The sequence below is a fragment of the Galeopterus variegatus genome, unplaced genomic scaffold (genome assembly GCF_000696425.1).
Source record: "Galeopterus variegatus unplaced genomic scaffold, G_variegatus-3.0.2 Scaffold12, whole genome shotgun sequence".
Classification (NCBI taxonomy): domain Eukaryota; kingdom Metazoa; phylum Chordata; class Mammalia; order Dermoptera; family Cynocephalidae; genus Galeopterus; species Galeopterus variegatus.
This window is the reverse complement of record NW_007726123.1, coordinates 711,362-730,547: the sequence shown is the minus strand read 5'-3', so window position 1 is coordinate 730,547 and position 19,186 is coordinate 711,362. Positions and strand designations below refer to the sequence as shown.

General features: G+C 42.1%; 1 protein-coding gene across 4 annotated transcripts in view; it reads right to left on the bottom strand.

Annotated features, from left to right (window-relative positions):
- Positions 1-17,006, bottom strand: part of NOSTRIN (nitric oxide synthase trafficking) — a 59,018-nt gene extending 42,012 nt beyond the window's left edge. For 2 of the 4 annotated variants that reach the window (XM_008589584.1, XM_008589650.1), the window contains exons 1-2: positions 16,904-17,005; positions 6,922-7,007 (exon numbers count right to left, since the gene is read on the bottom strand). In XM_008589584.1, coding sequence (XP_008587806.1) covers positions 6,922-7,007; positions 16,904-16,930 — 113 coding nt within the window. In that variant the 5' untranslated portion in view covers positions 16,931-17,005. Of the gene's footprint in view, positions 1-6,921; positions 7,008-16,903 lie in introns of all 4 variants that reach the window. The other 2 variants (XM_008589780.1, XM_008589716.1) reach the window with 2 other exon arrangements.
- Positions 17,007-19,186: the final 2,180 nt, after the last annotated feature.

Genomic DNA, 19,186 nt, shown 5'->3' with positions numbered 1-19,186 from the left:
AACTATAAGAATAGTATAAGGAACCATGTAATCAATTTGAGTATCCTCCTATAATAAAATTACAGGTGATAAAAATTGGTTTTTAAAAAAAACTGCAGTTGCCCAGTGTGTCTATGAGGAATTAATTAAAATTGAGCTAAGGCCTTCTTATGCTTGAAAAAAGCAGGTGACGGAACCCTCCCTTCATTATGAATTAAGGAATTTTAGCAACCTCAAACCTTTTGACTGTGATATCACTACCCCCTCCATCCCCCGTCTCTTGCCTCCTACTTTCTATCAGCAACAGCTTACAGATATGCTGTTGTTTTCTACCGGATATGCTAATGTTTTCTACCCAATCTTTGTAAGTTTGCATTTTGAAAGATAATCAGGAGTTCATCTTATAAATAGGTTGTATTTAAAGTTCCTTACTGGCAATTTGAAAGGTACACTGAAGTTCTGTTGTTCAAGTGGCTAGATTCTCTGGCTAGCTCACAACACCCACTTCGTCATTACTGGTAGCCTTAATTCTGGTTCCTGAGAAGAGCACAAATGTGGGAGGAGACCTGGGAGGAGGAGGGATGGGAGGATAAGACCTTCGGTGTGCAGGCTGAGAGTCTCTCCAAGTAGCTGCTCACTCAGGCCCAGGGAACACATAAACTATGACATCTCTAGAACTTTAGATCCCATGCGGGGATCTCTGATCATTCCCAAACTGAGTGCATTTATGTGTGTTGGGGGAGAGGCGTACTGTGGTGGGGAAGTCAGATACAGTGTACAAGAATGGTGGTTTTCAAAGCTTTTTAGCTGGGAAACAAAATTTTATGCAGAATCCCACCATATCGTATAAATATTAGTGAAGCTGTTTTGATTAAGTAGGAGAGAGTGTGAGGAGGGAGCCCCCTGAAGTAGCCCTGAGGCTTGCCACACACCTCTTGAGCTACAAGGTGTGAAAGTCACTGGGCTTGGTGACTGCAGATGTCCCTTCCCATCAAGGACCTGAAGACTCTATGAAGGAGCTGGACCAGGACCCCTGAGCACATTGGGATTCCCATAGCAGTGCCCCAAACTGCTGCCAACTTGGAAAATGCTCCTGAACCGAGCTGGGGTTGGGCGAGGGAGGAATCAAACTGTATCCTCTTTTCCGTATCCCCATCTGTAAATTAGGGACGGATAAGAGTACATATGCACTTCACTGGGTTGTGAGAATTTAAGTGACCAAGTATAAGACACATTTAACACAGTGCCTGGTTCACAGGTTGTGCTGGATAAATGACCTCTTCTGTGATTTTGTTATTTTTCTAGTTTTTGTTCAAAATAATATACTACATTCTATGTCAGTGTCTTTGACATATCCACTCACTGCTCCTCAGAAATAGCCTCTATTGGGCCGGCCCGGTGGCGCACTGGATAGTGCGCCACTTGGGAAGCGCGGCGGCGCTCCCACCCGAGGGTTCGGATCCCACATACAGACCGGTTCCCGCTCACTGGCTGAGCGAGGCGCGGGAGCAACGCCGTTGCCGGTCCCCGGTCCGGTACGGGGGCAACACTGAGGGTTGCGATCCGTTGCCGGACACGGAAAAAAGACAAAAGACAAAAAAAAAAAAAAGAAAAAAAAAGAAATAGCCTCTATTGAACTTAAAAGTTATGGGTGCCTGAGGCATGGAGTCACTTATACATTAATGCATCCATTTGAACACCTGCTCAGCGCCAGATCCATGCTAGTCAGGTGGGATGCAAAGACCCTCAAGGAAGTCAGCCTCCAGTGGAGGAGACAGACAAGCGAACAGAGAGTAACAGTGTAGGGCAATGAGAGCTACAGAAGAGATAAGCACCGATTCTGCACACAGAACTGAGGGGCACTTTTCTGAGACTGGGGACTGGAGTGGAGGAAGACCTGACTCAGTGGGATGACTGAATCTTGAAGAATGTGCTGAATGAAGGCAGGCAGTGAAGATGAAGGAGCATCTACTGCACAGGTGACACAGCCTGTTCAAGTCTAGGGACCCACGGGTGGTGGTGGCAGCAGCAGGGACCCTTAGGGGGACATGGAGGAAGGGGTAATGCAAGTGGTTCAGTAAGAAGGAGAGGTACAGGGGTCATGGAGAGATGGAGAGAGACAAGAAGGATAGGAAGGCAGGGCTCAGATCTCAAAGGTCTTTTTATAAAATACTATGAGGGTAAATTTTATCCTAAAGGATAGTTTCCTCCTGCTCTTCTTCCTTTTCTTTTTCTTCTTCTATGGCCAGTTATACCTCCCACCCCCTTTCTCCTCCTCCTCCTCCTGCTTATGTTCAGAGCAGCAGTTCTTGCCATTTGAAACCCCGGTCTTAAGCTTTCTTACAGAAGAACAATCGATTCTCCCATTAAAGACTGTTTAAAGATTAGCTGTGAATGTGCAGGGAGCCAAACACTCATAAATAATTTCTGGGAGTATGTCTTTGTCTCTTTAAATCTGATCTGTAATTATATTAAAGTAAACCTGATGACTTTGGCATTAGGCATCACAGAAGCTGCTGTGTGACTCTGGCCAGATCTGAGTTGACCCCTGCAAAAAGAAAGTGAAGTAACTAATTGGATAAAAGAAGCTAAGCGTGACCGTGAATTGCAGAATTTCCAGGTAAAATGGCATTTCAATGACAACTGCACTTTTCTGTCACCACCAATTAGAATAAATGCAAGAAGACAGCTGAGCTTAGAAAGGAAACACTATCTAGATTCACAGCTTGATTGTGATGCTGCCTCTTGTATGCACCTGCTAATACTCTGTTGAACAGAATTTCATTCCAATGGACTCTTGAGCAAGGTGTATGGAAATGTAAACCTCCAAAGGTAGTAAAGACCTTGTTCTAATAATGTAGGTAATGGGGGGGAAAAACAACAAAAACCCCTTAGCTATCTTTTATTTATTTACTCATTCAATCTACAAATATTTACTGAGTGCATTTTATGTGGCAGGCACCGCCAATTCAAAGCTCCATGTGCTCACTATATCTTTCCTTACGCTGGCTACTGGATTTGCCTTCATGATTTCTATGTCTTAACTCTCATTGGATATGCCTACTATTTGTGTTCCAAGAGTACATGTTGAGCATTCCTAATCTGAAAATCCAAAATCCAAAATGCTCCAAAATCTGAAACTTTTTGGGTACCAGAGTGACACCACAAGTGGAAAATTCCACACCTGACCTCATGTGACAGATTACAGTCAAAATGCAGTCAAAACTTTGCTTCATGCACAAAATTATTAACAATATTGCATAAAATTATCTTCAGGCTATGTGTATAAGGTGTACAAAAATATACCTTTATTTGAATACAAATAAATTTCGTGTTTAGACTTAGGTTCCATCTGCAAGATATCTCATTGTATATATGCAAATATTCCAAAATCTGAAAAAGTCTGAAATCTGAAACACTTCTGGTACCAAGCATTTCAGATAAAGGATACTCAACCTGTATCATTTTACTTCTCTTATGGGGTTTCCTGTTACTTGTCTATAAGTATCCGTCTACTTTCTTTTAAAGAGTACTAGCTTTCCAGGTATTTTTCTAATACAAGGGAACTGTATCACTGATTCATATGGAATAAGACCACCCATTTAAGAGGAAAATAAGCTCTGGGCTCATTTCTGGATAGCTGGTGGGAATCAGCCTTTTAGCTCATGCATGTCTAGGGAAATAATTTCTGAATTCACAGAATGGGCAGAGTGAAGGTGAATGTAGTACTAGCAATGCTGTAGCCATCCCTGCTTGCTGGTATGGTGATTATGTTGACTCAGTTCAAACACAGCAGGAAGAGGTGTGACCTCAGAATCATATCACTTCTGTGAAAGAGAAATGATCCAACCCTGGGAAGTGAAGAGCCCTCTGTCTTTGCCAGCTGACATAGGAATACAGTCTAAAAATAAACAATGTGCCACATATTCATAGATTAATAGAGTGTTTGTATCCATTAGAAAACAGTTCTCCCCAAATGTCATTTCCCTTAGTGTGGACAAACATCTTTCAGGTTGACTCCATGATCAAAAAACTGAGCAAGGGGATGAAACCTGAAAGCTCCAGTATGATGATGTTGGAGTGAGCAGGACTGAAGCCATGGTGGGACCTGAAACCACCTGGGCTGTGGGGGCGGGGCAGGGGAGGCTGACGGCGGTATTTTAAAACGGACGGTCTACACGGCTGAGAAGCTAATTAGTACTTTGCAAAGCTAACAGCTCTTCCTTTGAGACTTAAAGAGTTTTGAGAAATGATCAAGGCCAAACGAATGGAACCTGACCTTCGGCACGAGCCAAGTACACCCGGAGCAAATAAAAATATTGCAAGATCCTGAGATAACAGCGAAGATGAGAACAGAAACCAGATGAGGCCTTGGCGAGACCTTGTACCTGACCCATAGACACTGACCCCTCGTAACTCACGTCTCCTTCTCTTCTGCTTTTCACCTCCCATATTCCATTCCCTCAACCCCTCCTTTAAAAACTCCTCAGTAAATCTAAATCATTGAGATGGGATAGCCTACCATTTCCTTCAGCTGAATACATCTGCTTTTCTAACACCAACCATTTGCCTTCTGAGTCTTTTTTTCTTTCCTTCTCAAGGAAGCAGGCAGAAGGATCTGAGTTCGGTAACAATGAGACACTGCAAATGCACATTTATCGGCAATCAATAGAAAGCAACTCAAAGGGCCGGCCCGGTGGTGCACTGCTACAGTGCGCTGCTTGGGAAGCGCGGCGGCGCTCCCGCCGAGGGTTCGAGGGTTCGGATCCCACATACAGACCGGCTGCTCACTGGCTGAGCGAGGTGCGGGAGCAACACCGAGGGTTGCGATCCCATAGCCGGTCCCGGTCTGGTACGAGCGTGACACTGAGGGTTGCGATCCGTTGCCGGTCACGAAAAAAGACAAAAAGGAAAAAAAAAAAAAAAAAAGAAAGCAACTCAAAAATGGCATCTTGGTTAAGGGGAGATGATTTCATTGTACAAGATTAGCTTGACAAAATGTTTAGGAAAGCATCTATCGCATAAACAACCCAGTATCTAGCATAATTTATTTAGTTTAGGTAAAACATTAGATCTATTTTTTGTATTTATGCTGTGCAGTTTTTATCCAGAGATGTGCTTGTAATTTTGCTAATCAATAGCACTTTAGATTTTCAAACTCTAAATTCTGCTCCATAAAGAGGTAAAACCTAGAAGGAAGATATCTTTAGGTACCCAAGTGTTTTCTCCTCACTGGGCTTGTTTTGCCCATTAATAGGTACAGGGCAGATGGCAGCCCTTGGAAAGTGGCTTCAAGGGAGACATAGATGAGAGATGAAGGCCTTGACTGTATAAAGAAAGTAGCCATGTCTGTGGAGATAGGGGATGATCTGGACAAGGGAACAACAATAAAGCAATTTTCCTGTAGAGACTTCACAAATTTTTTCAGCTCACCATTGAGTCTGTTCACAGCAGGTGTCACTTATATCTGCCTTCTGTCTTCAGAACTTTCTACTAGCAGAACTTTGAACTCTTAAACACCAAATAATCAAGGCCCAGATGACTGCACCCCACATCACATACATGGTTAATCTGTGTACAGATTCTCCCTGATCTGCAAGAGGGAGATGCTTTCTAGTCTAGGTAATGGGTTGAATTTTTAGAATAGTTAACTCTTCTTATTTTAAATAATTTCCTTTAAAACTGATAAATAAATATTTTCTTCTAGAAGAAATTCCCTCCCAGATGGCTCCTCTCCCTTTCTCTTTCATGGAATTAAAGCAATTTGGCTGTTAGGATAAAAGTAACATCATATTAAAAAATTTTGCTTTTGACTTCATTTGATAAATTTGTTTTTTCTTTATAAAAGCCTGTTTGAGCTCTTCCATATCTTTCTTTGGCCTCATTCATTTGTCCTGATAAAACTAATCTTGACCTGTTATGATCTTGACCTATTATGCAGGATGCAATCAACCCATGGCACCTTTATTCTTGTGGCACACATACAATATTTTAAATTTGAAATAGTTTACCTTAAAAGAACGAACAAGGGCCGGCCTGGTGGCGCACTGGAGAGTGCGCCGCTTGGGACTCCCGCCAAGGGTTCGGATCCCATGTGGCGACCGGTTCCCACTCACTGGCTGAGCACAGTACGGGCGCAACACCAAGGGTTGCAATCCCGTTGCCAGTCCCCGGTACGGGCGCGACACCGAGGGTTGTGATCCTGTTACCGGTCAGTAAAAAAGACAAAAAAAAAAAGGAAAAAAAAAAAAAGAACGAACAATCTCTTCTGAAGGTCTTTTTAGAGTTGTTTAGTACAGAGCTCTCTAGAGGTAGAGAAAAGGGCTAAAAGGCTCTGTATGACCCAATTCAGTCCTTGGGTTCTCTAATTTTAAGAAGGGATTTTTGTAACTTTCTAGACTGAGTTAAACGTGCTCATTTCAGCCCAGTGAACAGCTTTACACATGATCCCACCTACAATTAAGAGATGACACTGAAAATGATGACTTTTCATCCATCCATTCATTTCTTCATCATTCACCAAGAGAATCAAAAGGCTAGTCCGTAGGAGCTCAGCATACAATGATGAATAAGACAGCCTTTGCCACTTTAGGGGAGATAAAATGTAAACTAATAATTGCCATGAGTGTGAAAAGTACTACAATGGGCATATACATCAGATATAACAGGAGGCCCCTACATGGGTGATAAACCTAGTCAGGAATCAGAAGAGACCTGATGGAGTCTTCGCAAGCAGAATTACTTCCTGTCGTGCCTTGATTTTTATGGTACCTAATTGATAAATGTACAATAGAGGAGAATCACTCTTCCAAGCAAACTCTCAAGCACCAAAATATAACCCCGTGTTCTGGAAAGTAGGACAGTTTGTAATCACTCCTCCAGTCGTGTTCCTTGCTCCAACTAACAAGCAAGAAATGTTCATTGCAAATGTGCATTTTGTACCTTTGCTGAAGAACAGATATGATCTGCTTGCAGAAATTATCTCCATTTTGAGAAAACTCCTTTAGGTTCTTGTATACTTTATTGTACTGAAAAAAAAAAAAAACAACAACAATGGATGAACAGGAGGATTGTGAGCACTTCCAGAGACAGCGCACCTGTAAATTCAGAATGCTGCTGTAATGATGACTGTTATTGTAAATGATCATGCATTTGCAGGGATGCACACCTTTTGGATGAGTTCTCAAAATAAAGATTAAGTCTCTTCTGTCTGGATGTGAAAGATCGGGAGAACTTTTCAAAAATAAAGCTGGTCTATCTGCTTCTCTGCTAGGCCAAATGCAAACAAGTCAGCAGTGGAGTACATTTGGAGTCTGGTTGCCTAAAACCCCTATTGTTCCCAGGATGGTCAAAAATACATTCTGCAGAACACCATGTGTCGATTTTGTGCCCTCCCCACCTCCCCACCCCCACACATATAAACTCCAAAATAATATTCCTGGGGGTTCATGACAAACCATGAACTATAAAAGTGAGAGATTTCTTGGCTAAAATATGAAAAGGTAAGTGAATAACTTAATAAAATGTTGTCCTGGTCCCCTCTATGTCTCATTTAACTTTAGTAATAATGTTATAATAATGAGTTGAACATTTTGGTTTAACCAAACTTTTATAAATTTATAATTAAACCTTTATAAGTTTATTTATGTATGAATTTAGCCTTCAGACATAAGAATTTCAAGTAAAAGGTTTTGCCATTTGATTTAGAACTCTACAACATCATTCTGAAAATCGTATTTGTAAATGTAGACATTGATGACAATAGACTGTAAGTGCTCAGAGAAGGTAAATGTCAGGTGATTCTGCAGCTTTTTTCTGACAGAGCAGGTGAATTGGATGATGGAACATCCCAAACACACTCTCTCCTAGTTTCCACCTGGGAGGTACAACAGCAGATTGCATTTTTCAAAATGAGATTTTACAGAAGAGGACCCAAATTCTGTGTGGAGTGACTGCCGTGCCATGACTCTTTGCTCATGCAATAAGCCAGCCTCTTCCAGTGCTCAAATATCTCCAGCATTCAGCTGAGCACCATACTGAGAATGAAAAAGGGAAGGAAACTCACATTTACGGAGTGCCTCCTATGCAGCCGGCACATTCACAAACACAAACTCCCTCAGGGCTGACAGCACCTTTCAGTTGGTACAGTGCTAGCAGAGTATCCAACAAGGACATAGGGCCACAGAGGAGGAAGGACCTAGAGAAATGACCAGATCCAGGCCCCTACTTTTGGGATGGAACAAACCAATACCCAGGTGTAGTGCTCAGGCTAATATTGGAATCTTGCCGATGTCGCCAATTGTTGAGCTCTTTTACCTGCCCGTAATCCTGCCGACTGGGCCAATTGTTGAGCTAGGGCTGGATCTGGAGCTCACAGACCCCTCAAGCCCATTGCTCAGACTGGGTCACAAACCCTTCACATGCCAGGCTGGGTCACCAGATCCCCTCACATGCAGATCTATAAGCAAGATAAATGGCCAAAAAGTCCTTAGAGCTGTAGGTTCGAGAGCATGGTCATCTAGGGCAGCCGCCCGAGGCACTAGACACCAGCCAGGCCGCTGAACTGCGCATGTGCACTAACTCCACCCACACACAACTTATTTACAAAGAATGTGCTGCACCACCCCCAACCCGACCTAAGGTGCAAGGGGGCCTGATTAAATTATTCTACTTTCCCAACACCAGGAGATAGGAACTGTCCTACAGATAGATAGTAAAAACTATTATCTTTATGTGATAGTTTAACTTTCCTCTGAATTTAACACAGAAAGCTGTGATAGGATTTGGTAGACACACATTAGTAGTAAACAGCTTCATTGACACAAGGAGAGTGGTGAGGGTACAAAGTTTTTACAAGGAAATCGTTAGCTCCTTGCACAATCAGGTGTCTGCAGGCACCAGCCAGGCACCTGGATGAGTGAAGAGCAGGGTGGGGACCACGAGCTGGAGAGGCAGCTGCCTGACCCACTCTGGCCCATCACTACCGCATGGGAATGTGGCCCAGGAGAGCCAGATCTCCCAGTTTGTTCAAAAAAGCTGAAATCAGGATTTGCATCTGAAATACGATTTTTTAAAAAAATTGTAGCCAACAATTTGCAAATTAAAAAACTCTCTGCAGCGTAAGCAAAACACATTCATTGTGGGGCTTCAGTTTGTAGCCTCTGTCATGATAAAGAAAAGATTCTCCTCTGCGAGTTGTAAGAGTAAAATCACCATTTGCCAACCAAGCTTTCTAATTTTTATTTCCAATAAAACTAACTTGGCATCTATGAATGATATGATACTATTAAGGCCTCCTTCCTCCCCTTACAAGTACACTGGGAAAGTCTTGGTGAGAATTTAAAACTGCGAGAAGTCCTGCAGTAAAGAAACTAGTTTAGTTTCTTTGTTTACTCCTATGTAATCTAAACATTTTTATAAAATTCCTCCCTAAGATTTTTATTTTCTTCTTATAATACTTCACAGCATCCCACAAAACAAGCCTAGGTGTCATGAGAAGAAAATACACAAATGTTTAGCAGGGTACAAGCCCCGGAATAAAGTCATTTCTCAGCCTCTCTCCCCTTAGGTGTACAGCCATGTGACTAAATGCTGTCCAAGGACACGCGGGCAAAAGTTTTGTGGCATTTCAGTGAAGGTCCCTTCTTCTTCTTTACTGCCTCCTGGACTTTGAAACAATGGCCACTGTCATAAAGTGGTATTGAGGTTGGATATCATGTGCTAAGATCACAGAGCAGAAAGAGCCTGTGTCCCTGGTGGCCGTGGAAGGCACACACCAGCCTCAGCTCTACTTTTGGACTTATTCTATGTGCGAGAGAAATACAAGGACGGTTTTTTTTTTTTTTTTTTTTTTTTTTTTTTTTGGTCTTTTTTTGTGAGCGGCCGCACCACGCTCAGCCAGTGAGCGCTGTGAGCGCACCGGCCATCCCTATATAGGATCCGAAACCGCGGCAGGAGCGCTGCTGCGCTCCCAGCGCCACACTCTCCCAAGTGCGCCACGGGTCGGCCCTACAAGGATGTTTTTAAAGTCATTCTTAGGGGCTTTTCTAATATGCAGCTGAATATAGTGCTAACTCATACACAGTCTTTTTAACTTTTTGAGTTAAATTTTAAAACATTTTTATGGTTTATAAAACAGTAATGATACAGAAAGTAATAATGGTACACATTATGAACTCACTACCTAAGCTATAGAGATACTAATACTCTGCTCTCTTTAAACAACTATTTTTTCTTTTTCATAATTCCTTTGGCTATTCTTGGGCACTTATTCTTCCACATGAACATTTATCTAATTACAATTAAAAAAAAATCCATGATGGAATCCTAATTGAAATTGCATAAAATATATATATATATATATACCAATTTGAGGAAATTGACTTTTTTATGGTATTTAGACTTTCCATCCAAGGACACAGTCAGGCCTTTCACTTGTTCAGACCTTATTTTATGTTCAATAAAATTTTATGATTTTCTTTCTATGTCCTGTGGCTTTTTTATTTGATTTGTTTAGAAATATCTCACAGTTTTAGGCTGTGTATTTTTATGTATTGTTCTATTTGCTTCTTTCTCCAGCCCATTGCAAGGCAGAAATGAAGACCCAACAGAGAAACCACAGGGCCACATGCAAGAGAGAGAGAAAGATTTGGACACATGCTTGCAGAGGGAGTTTTTCCGCTCTCAGGTGCTATATAAGGCTGGGGCTGGGAACAGGAGAAGACAAAGCAGAGATGGATTGGAGGGTTTGGAGCCTTCAGAGTGCGAGTGAGGAAAGGAAGCTCCCATCAGGAGAAGCACGAGTGGAAAGAGGGGACTGTGAGATGAAATGTCCCAAGGGGAGGGCCCCCACCCGCTCACCCCCACCTAAGAACAGTCTGCTCACAACAGTCCTGGGGAGAGACTGGAGGAGTTTGGACACTACGTGTGAGGAGGAGGGCATGTAGGGAAAACTTTGTGCAACTGAGTCAAACCTGCTGAGAATTTTTCTATGTGCTGGGGCTGCAGGGGCTGCTGCAGTTCCCAAACTCATCAAGCCATCACAACTCTCTAAGACACTTTTTTATATATTATCTCCAAGGAACTAGTTTCAGGAGGCCAGAGTGTTCTAAAAGTTTGGAAACCAGTGATTGAAAACTCAAGTGCCTGCAGTGGCAGTGGTGGAGCCCGAGTGTCTCCCCAAAGGCACTTACACTCAACTTTTTAAAGCAAGGGGCTGCTCTAACAAAGCATGGTTGATGGTTGGAATTGACCCTTGGGCTTCCAGTTTGAGAATTTGGAACATGATCTTCTGTCATTTAATAGACTAGTACTTCCTAACTTTTTTTCACATCATGGCACACATAGAAAATATCTGTACTTGAACAGTATGGTAAATGGACAAAATTGTTCCAAGTGGAGGCAACTGGCCCATGGCTCTGCCCCCCAAGCACGTTCTACCATTCAAGGGCTGAGGGGATTCGTATCTCAGGTACACCTGTAATCCATTCCCCAAACTCCAGTATGACTAGGCACACACAAGTCAGGACACTCTGGAAGTTCTGCAATACATTACATTGTTGTTAACCTAATGATCAGCTGAGAGAGGGATGTTCTGCTTATAACAGCAAGGAAGAGAATCTTTATCCTTGACCCTGTTACCATGTGCTGGAGACTCCCCAACAAATTCTGATTCGGATTGAGATAAAGGTGACATCAATAAGCAAAAGAGTTGCTAAGAATAATTCCATTATCTCAGCATAACCCTTTGTTTACTGTGATTCTGTACCTTTCATCATGTGCCATTGTTACCAAGTGGCATATCCAGGTTCTTAGTCCATGAAAAAAGAATTTTTCATGGCACTGGTGAAAGGAAAGGAAGAGAGGGACAGAGAAACATGTTAGGGCTTTATTTCCAAGCAAAGGTTCATGCCAAGGAAGTGCACAGGCATTTCTACCAGAGAGAGAAGCACATGCCACTGACTTTCTCCATCCTCTCTGTCCCACGTGCAAACTCCTGATGGCTGACCTCTACCCCTCCTGTCCTGCCTGGTGCACAGGCTCTGGCTGATCCAGTCTGAATATTTATGAGCAGCCTCCCTGGGACGTGTCCCTACTCTGTCCTGCCTCACTATCTACTCAGACTTGAAGACAAAAACTGTGAAAAGCAGGTTTATATAAATGCGAAAGCAGACCCCAGAGACCATCTAATCCAGCATGTGTGTGTGTGTGCGTGAGATCAGAAAATCTTGTACCGTATCTACTTTGAGGGAGTGAAATCTCTTGACTGCGGCTTTGTTTCCCCTGCTCCTGTCCCACCTCGCTCCCATCTACCAGAAAGGATTCTCAAGAGGTTCTATGGAACACAGTTTGGAAACCATTAAAGTCCAACCTCTTTATTTACAGTTAAAGCTCAAAGAGCTGAAGACAACCTCATTAGTTAGGGACAGAACTGTGATGAGAAATGTTAGGTAAGCAAATCAATTAGAGACTCCTTTGGAAACAAATACATTTATAAACGGCTAATCAGTATAATCACACTAAGTTTACTCTGAGTGGTAGTGACCTTTAAGTGTTAGGAGCAGTACAGATGGCTTCTTAATGTCTCAACTGGCACAAAAAGAAGGATTTACTATGGTCAAAGTCAGGGGAAGGTGACTGTTTGGTGTTCTTTCCCTATCTGTTGAGCTTTTGAATACCCCAGCCCCTACCAAATATTCGTTCCAGGAAAGAATCTACTATTGATCTTACATCTCCATATGAATTTATATTATCATGCTGCTTCTCCCTGGGATTACTAATTACTAGAAAAAAATGAACGCTTTTTCCCCCCTGGTAAACGAATTTCAGGCTGGTGATGAAATATTTGTGAGATTACTGAGTCCCTAAAAAAAAAAATTCCTTCATATAGACAACTGGTGTACACAGACATTCCCCATTCAGCCATTAGCAAAATGTTTTTGCCCAGCACTTGTAAGTAAATTCACTTGTATAAATGCTGCCATTACAAAAAAACCCTCAGATATCTAGGCAATTGCCACAAGAAATGATTAGGCAGCCAAGTTGTAAACATGACAAAATGCTTTATCAAGCTGGGCCTAGCTTCTCTGACTTCACAGTTTAGAGGATTAAGAAGTTTAAATTCAGTTATTCTAGAAAAATCCATTTTTATGATAGTATAGAAAGATTTATTAGGGATAATGATGATCCTCATGGTGTTAAATGAACCACGATATTCCAGTTATATTTAATTAATTGAGTTTTTGCTGGATGCCTTTCCTATGCCAGGTGCTGTGCTACCGATTTCATGTGAATTCTGACTCACTGGGGGCAATAGATCAAAGCACTGCCCCTCTAATTAGGAGATGACCTGTATTTGTTAGCCATCTGTGTAATATCTGGAACGCCCATGGCAGGCTGTCATGGATTATGAGATACAGAACATTAAAGGGCATAGTCTGCTCCATCCTCTCCTCCTCTTACTTTACAGATGAGGAAACAGAGGACCGAGAAGTGTGGAAAGGCATGCTACATATCTTACTGATGCACACTGGGGACGCTACAGGGCACACGAGGTGCATGTCAGACTCGGCTTGCCCCGTCCACCTCTGCAGTGAATCAGAATCCCTCAGGAGGCATGCACCATTACACAAGCATCTTCTGAGTTAGTGCCAGTCACCATCTGGTGACCCAGGCTGAGCTGCCAAAATGGAGAGCCCAGGTTGTCATCTGAAGCAGGTTACCAACCTGAGGAGGAGCAGCCTGGAGCTGTTTCAACAGCTGACATGCGGGAAGGTGCTGACTGTGTGGAGCCCAGGAGGCTTGCTTTGACAGGCCTCTACCTAGATATTCTATAAGTGCATAAAAAGCAAAAACTTGGTTATAGCTTGTTACTTGCCCTTGATTTCTATAGCAATGTTTCACATGAAGGTGCTACTTCTATTTTTTTTTAATAATAGGATTATTTCCTTTGGGGATAATTTGATCCTATTGCCTTGCATATGGATTTGAAGATGATTTCCCTTGGCCTATTTTTAGGTTTAGAAGCTAAGCTCACAGGCATCAAGGAATCAAGGCCCAGAGCCAATTCTTTTTCTTTTCAAAAACAGGACTTTAAAAAACCTTCTTCAAATAAGTTCTGACACTCTTGAGATTTGTTAAAAGCCCTGCACAGCCTTTAGGCAATCTCTGTACTACCCTGGTGACAATAATTTGAACACAGATGCTGACCCAGCTCTTTGAGGTTGAAGGGCCCACCTATGAGCCTATTATGCCCATTGGAGCATGACCTTAAAGAGGTTTTTAAAATTTTTTTGTTCTATGGGCAACTTTAGTAGTCTGGTAAAACCCATTTTACTCAGAATAATATTTTTAAATGCAAAAATAAAATAACATAAAATTATAAAAGAAACTAATTCTATTGATATGTAAGAGAGTACTTCAAAAAGTTTGTGGAAAAACAGAATTAAAAGATAATACAAATCTTTTGATGGACTTTTCGAAGTACTCTTGTATGTAGATTATATATGTAAAATATATTATACACATACATTTTAGATATATATAAAATATATTTTTAAAATTGTGATATTATGTGTGTTCTTTTAGTAATATAATAAATAACAAGTTATAAGAATTACCAAAATTTCTAAGTCAGGCTGAGTGTAAACAATATTTCTAGATATCTGCAATGGCTGTAAAATTAAAATATCTGTGATTTTTATTGGTCACAAAATCACAGACACTGCTATTCTACAGTCACAATACTGTAGTATTGGGGTTTGTTGCCAACACTCAGAATTGAAAGAAATACTAAACTTCAGTTGGAAATTAGTACAGAGATGTTTTGCCCATCGAAGTTCATGTAACCCACTAAGTTCCATACATGGATCCATTGGTGTGGACCAGGTTAAGAACTGCAGCTAAGTTAAGACTTTATGAATTGTTTTCTGTACAACCCGAGGCACTCATGGAATAGGACATTTTACAGGTGATTAAAGCTTTGGGTTCTTTTATAAAACTACTAAGTGTTTCAAGAAGCATTCATTTGCAATCCATTCCTTTGTTTTAGGATGTTCCTGAACTGTAGCTTCATTTTCACCCAGCATTGTTCCCCAAGTACAAGCTAGGACTGTACCAGGAAATCAACTTGAACACTTGATGAAGATGAAACAATTGCAAATAAATAAATATTCTGAAACTTTAGAGGGTTTAGAAACTCAGGTTGAAGGGATATCCGCCTCTGCTTGACTCCTGGATAACTTTGGTGGCAATGAGCCCATAGAGATGACCTTCAGAGTGTGGACAAGGACAGGAGTCCTCTGGGCAATGGCTCAGCATAGGGCAAAGAACTATTCAGCATGCCAGGGTGTGGGGCTGTCAAGTGACACAGAGGTGTAGTGATGGCTTGTCTTGGGACTGCTGAAAACATTTCCCAATGGTCCTGACCTAAAAACTGACTCTGCTGCCTGCAAAAAGGGTGTTAGGCTTTCAGCAGCTTTTCCTTTCTTATTTTTTTAAAATTTATTTTATTTTTTATCTTAATTGAACCTTGCCTCAGTTTTCCTCTCTGTCTGCTGCACTCTTCCCTTGGTCTTGACTTTCTCCTTCGGTTACTGTTAGTGCCAAATTCTTGCCTCCACTGCCCACCCCTGTCCCTCTCTACTACTCCTGTACAAAAACATCATCAAGGTATCAATGCTGAGACAGGAGAGGATTTAACAGTTTGGTAAGGGAGCAAACTCAAGGAGAGAACAATAAACAAACAAATAAGTAAAAGAAAAAAGACTTTAAAGAAAAAGTTATCCATAATAATCAATGGAGAGAAAATTGAGATTGAGGTAATTAAAGGGGAAAAGTTTTACTGTTGAAATCTATATACAACCATATGGTTGGAATTTGTTTTTACATTAAGTACATATTGTTTTTGCATTTAAAAAAGTAAAATCAGATAGAGCTGGCTACTATGTCATTATTAATATTACTAGCCATTTATGAGTTTATCTCATGTACCTCATCTTGTTCTTCGACTCATTTGTGGAATAGCAGCTATAGTTCCATCTTCACTGAGCATGTGCTTTCCTTATGCATTGAATAAACAAGTAATAAAAAGTAATCTTCCGCTGATCTTTTTCTTTATGGCTTTATTACAGCTTCCACTTATCTGCCTCTCCACAGTTTCTTTTTAAATAAAATGTATGAAGAATGACTGTAATCCCTTGCGCCTGGTGTCACCAATTTTAGCTTTTCAGCACCATTTATGGGAATAGTACACTGACAACCCTTGATTATTTTACTTCCAAAATAAATTTATCTCCACTTTATCTTAGTTGCTTCTTGTTTCCTAAACCATGTTTCTGCTATTGCTGCTAACAACCTCACAAGTCTTTGGAATTTTGACCAATCCTCTATTTCTGGTAATACTCCCAAGACTGGAACAAGCTTGCTGGTAAAGCAGTCTGAGAACCACCACAGATCGGACCAAGTGCAGCGTCTGTCGCTTGCGCAGGGCTTGCAATCCTTGACCCTAAATGATATGGAAAAATATGCAAAAATCTTCCTCCCTGACTTAATTCTCAAGCCAAAGATTGGCTGCAGACATTCTGTGTTTTTGTATCCACTGCACACATGATGTTGGGACCACTGGTATATGTCTTAAGAATGTTTTCTAAACAGACACCATTTAGATCCAAATATGCTACATTCACTCAAACTTTTTCCAAGAATATGAAAAGAAAAGATGACAATTACCCGCCCTGTCATTTTTTAAAAAAGGGTCTGTTTAAATTGAACCAAAGAAAAACCACAGAATTTTGTACCACAGCCAATATACATATTTGGTTTCTGAGAGTCTCAAATTTCTCAAGTTAAAAATCCATGAATATATAAATCTCCCTTCCACCCTCCCTCTCACACACAGGCACAAGAACCCCATGGAGCTACTCACCGAACAATCTGCCAGTGGGTCCCTCATGTTGCAACGTTTTTGCTTTTGTCTTTCTACCTATGCTCCAGCATTCTGGACGCTACGATCAAGGTTGGGTGTGTCCTGGACTTCCGGGATTCAAAGGGCCTAGAGTACGTCAGTCCCTGTCAGACATGCCAAGGAGGAAGTCCCAGCCTGGACTTTCATCCCGTTTGTTTTTTGAAAAAGCAAAGAACTGCTCTGGGTCAAGAGAGTCAGTGTGAGGTGGTGAGAGTGACTTCTGTAAATAATCAGAGGGCAGGATACTCAGTCCTGAATGGCCTTGAGAGAAGGCCCAGAAGCTGCAAAATGTCCCTGACAATTCTGGCGCTCAGTATGATGGCAGAGGGACTCATATTCTGTCAGCTGGCTGTATTAGTCATGTTTTTTATTTTTTGCATTTTGTGATGCTCTGACATTTTGGGATCTTGCGGCCTGGGTAGGGGCTGCCTCTCTAAGGGTTAGCTAATTCCTAGAGATAGCAAACAACTTGCCTGTAAGCATGCCTTTGATATGCAAAGCAACCAATCCAGAGCCCAAACCCCCAAGTGCCTCCTTTATCTAACTCTCATACACCAAGCCAATATCCCCCCTGCCCTAGATCACCCCAGAGCCAGGTACTGAACAACAACAGACCACCCTTATAGAACTATAGCTATAGCTAAAAACTGTCCAGAAACAGCTACCAGGAAGCAGGGCATTCACTAACCGCCTCTCCAGGCCTAACTCAACCCAGCCCTCACTCATAGCCCAACAGGACAAAGAGGCTAAGCTATCAGATTAAGAAGTATTTGCCTATGTTTGGCCCCATTTTCATCACCCAAAAGAATAGACAGAACTAGAAATCAACCATCAGCAACTTATTTTTTTTATTGCTTTCTCTGCTCCTGTGGTCCCAGTTGTCAATCCATAGATTCCAACTAATGGCCTGTTGCCTTGTGACAGCCATTTGCTAGACTGTGGGTTGATTTACTCTGACTGGTCCCAGCCTCAAAGGTGCACCATCAACACAGACCATTAGAACACTTCAGAGCTTAAAAGATCCAATTTTCACCTGCCCAGCTGGCTCAACCTCCATTCATCTGCCCTGGTATGCAGGCACCATTCAAAGTCCCCAGAAAAAAATGTAGAAGAGAGAGGGGATAATAAGGGAGGAGAATTTGCATGCAGAGTGTGCAGAAGAGGGGTCCTTAGTCAGGGACCACCAATCAAATACAACAATTGGCTTATCCAAAGGAACTTTAGGTGCAACCTCCAAAGGTGGAGGTTAAAACATTGAGCAGCTATCAAGTGGCTGGAAGTAGACCAGGCAACCAGGCACAACAAAAGAAGTCAAGAGACAGTTTATAACCTGAGGTTGCTAACATGTCACTGAGATTCCCACTGGAGGGCTTCCCTGTCCCAGAGATTTTGGATAAACTTGGCTAGAGCCTCACTTCCAGGAATGGGCAGTTCAGTGTTTTCTCTGTGATTCCTGCCCCATTCCTCCTGCTGCTCTTTGTCTCAGCTCAGTGCCAACTTAGTCCAAAATGGGGAGATTTGCCTCCCTTGCCAGTTTGCATAAGACACGCCATCACTCTAAGCATACTATGATCTCTGTAGTTCGATGCAGATTGGTAGGCATTTCTGCACCTAAACTTCTCACATGTGCATTTCTCAGAGGCTGACTAGCTTTCCCTTAGGCCCCCTGGACACATGCTAAATTAAGATATCTCCACTTTGCTACACTGTCCCTCTCACAGGCTATTGTAAGGGCAGCAGGGAGGCCTGGTTGAATCCAGACAGAGAATTAGAGTTTGGCTATTTATTGAGCTTCTCAGAAGGATGTTTGAATCTACAAAAAGAGGTCAGAAAGAGGGTTGTATCATTTACCCCTTGTCACAATAATGCTGGGTAACAAAGAGAAAAACCAGTGAGTTGCTTCAAATGATATTGACTTTATTAGTTGGGTGGTTCTTCTGGTCTCCCCTGGGCTCACTCATGCAAAACCTGGTCATCTACAGAGCTCTGCTAATCTGGGCTGGGCAGGGCACAGCAGCTCTCTGGGCTTTGCTGGGCAGGTGGCTGGCTGGGGTCTGGCTGGGAGCTGAGACAAGTTTTCAGCAGCCGGTAGTCTAACCCAGGCTGTTCCCAGGAAACAGCAGAGGAGCCAAGAGAGTAAGTGGAAGAACTCAAGGCCTTTTGAGGCATAGCTTGAAACTGATACACCATAATAACTGCAGCAACATCAGCTCCCCAAGCCAGTCACCCAGCCCAGGTTCAAGC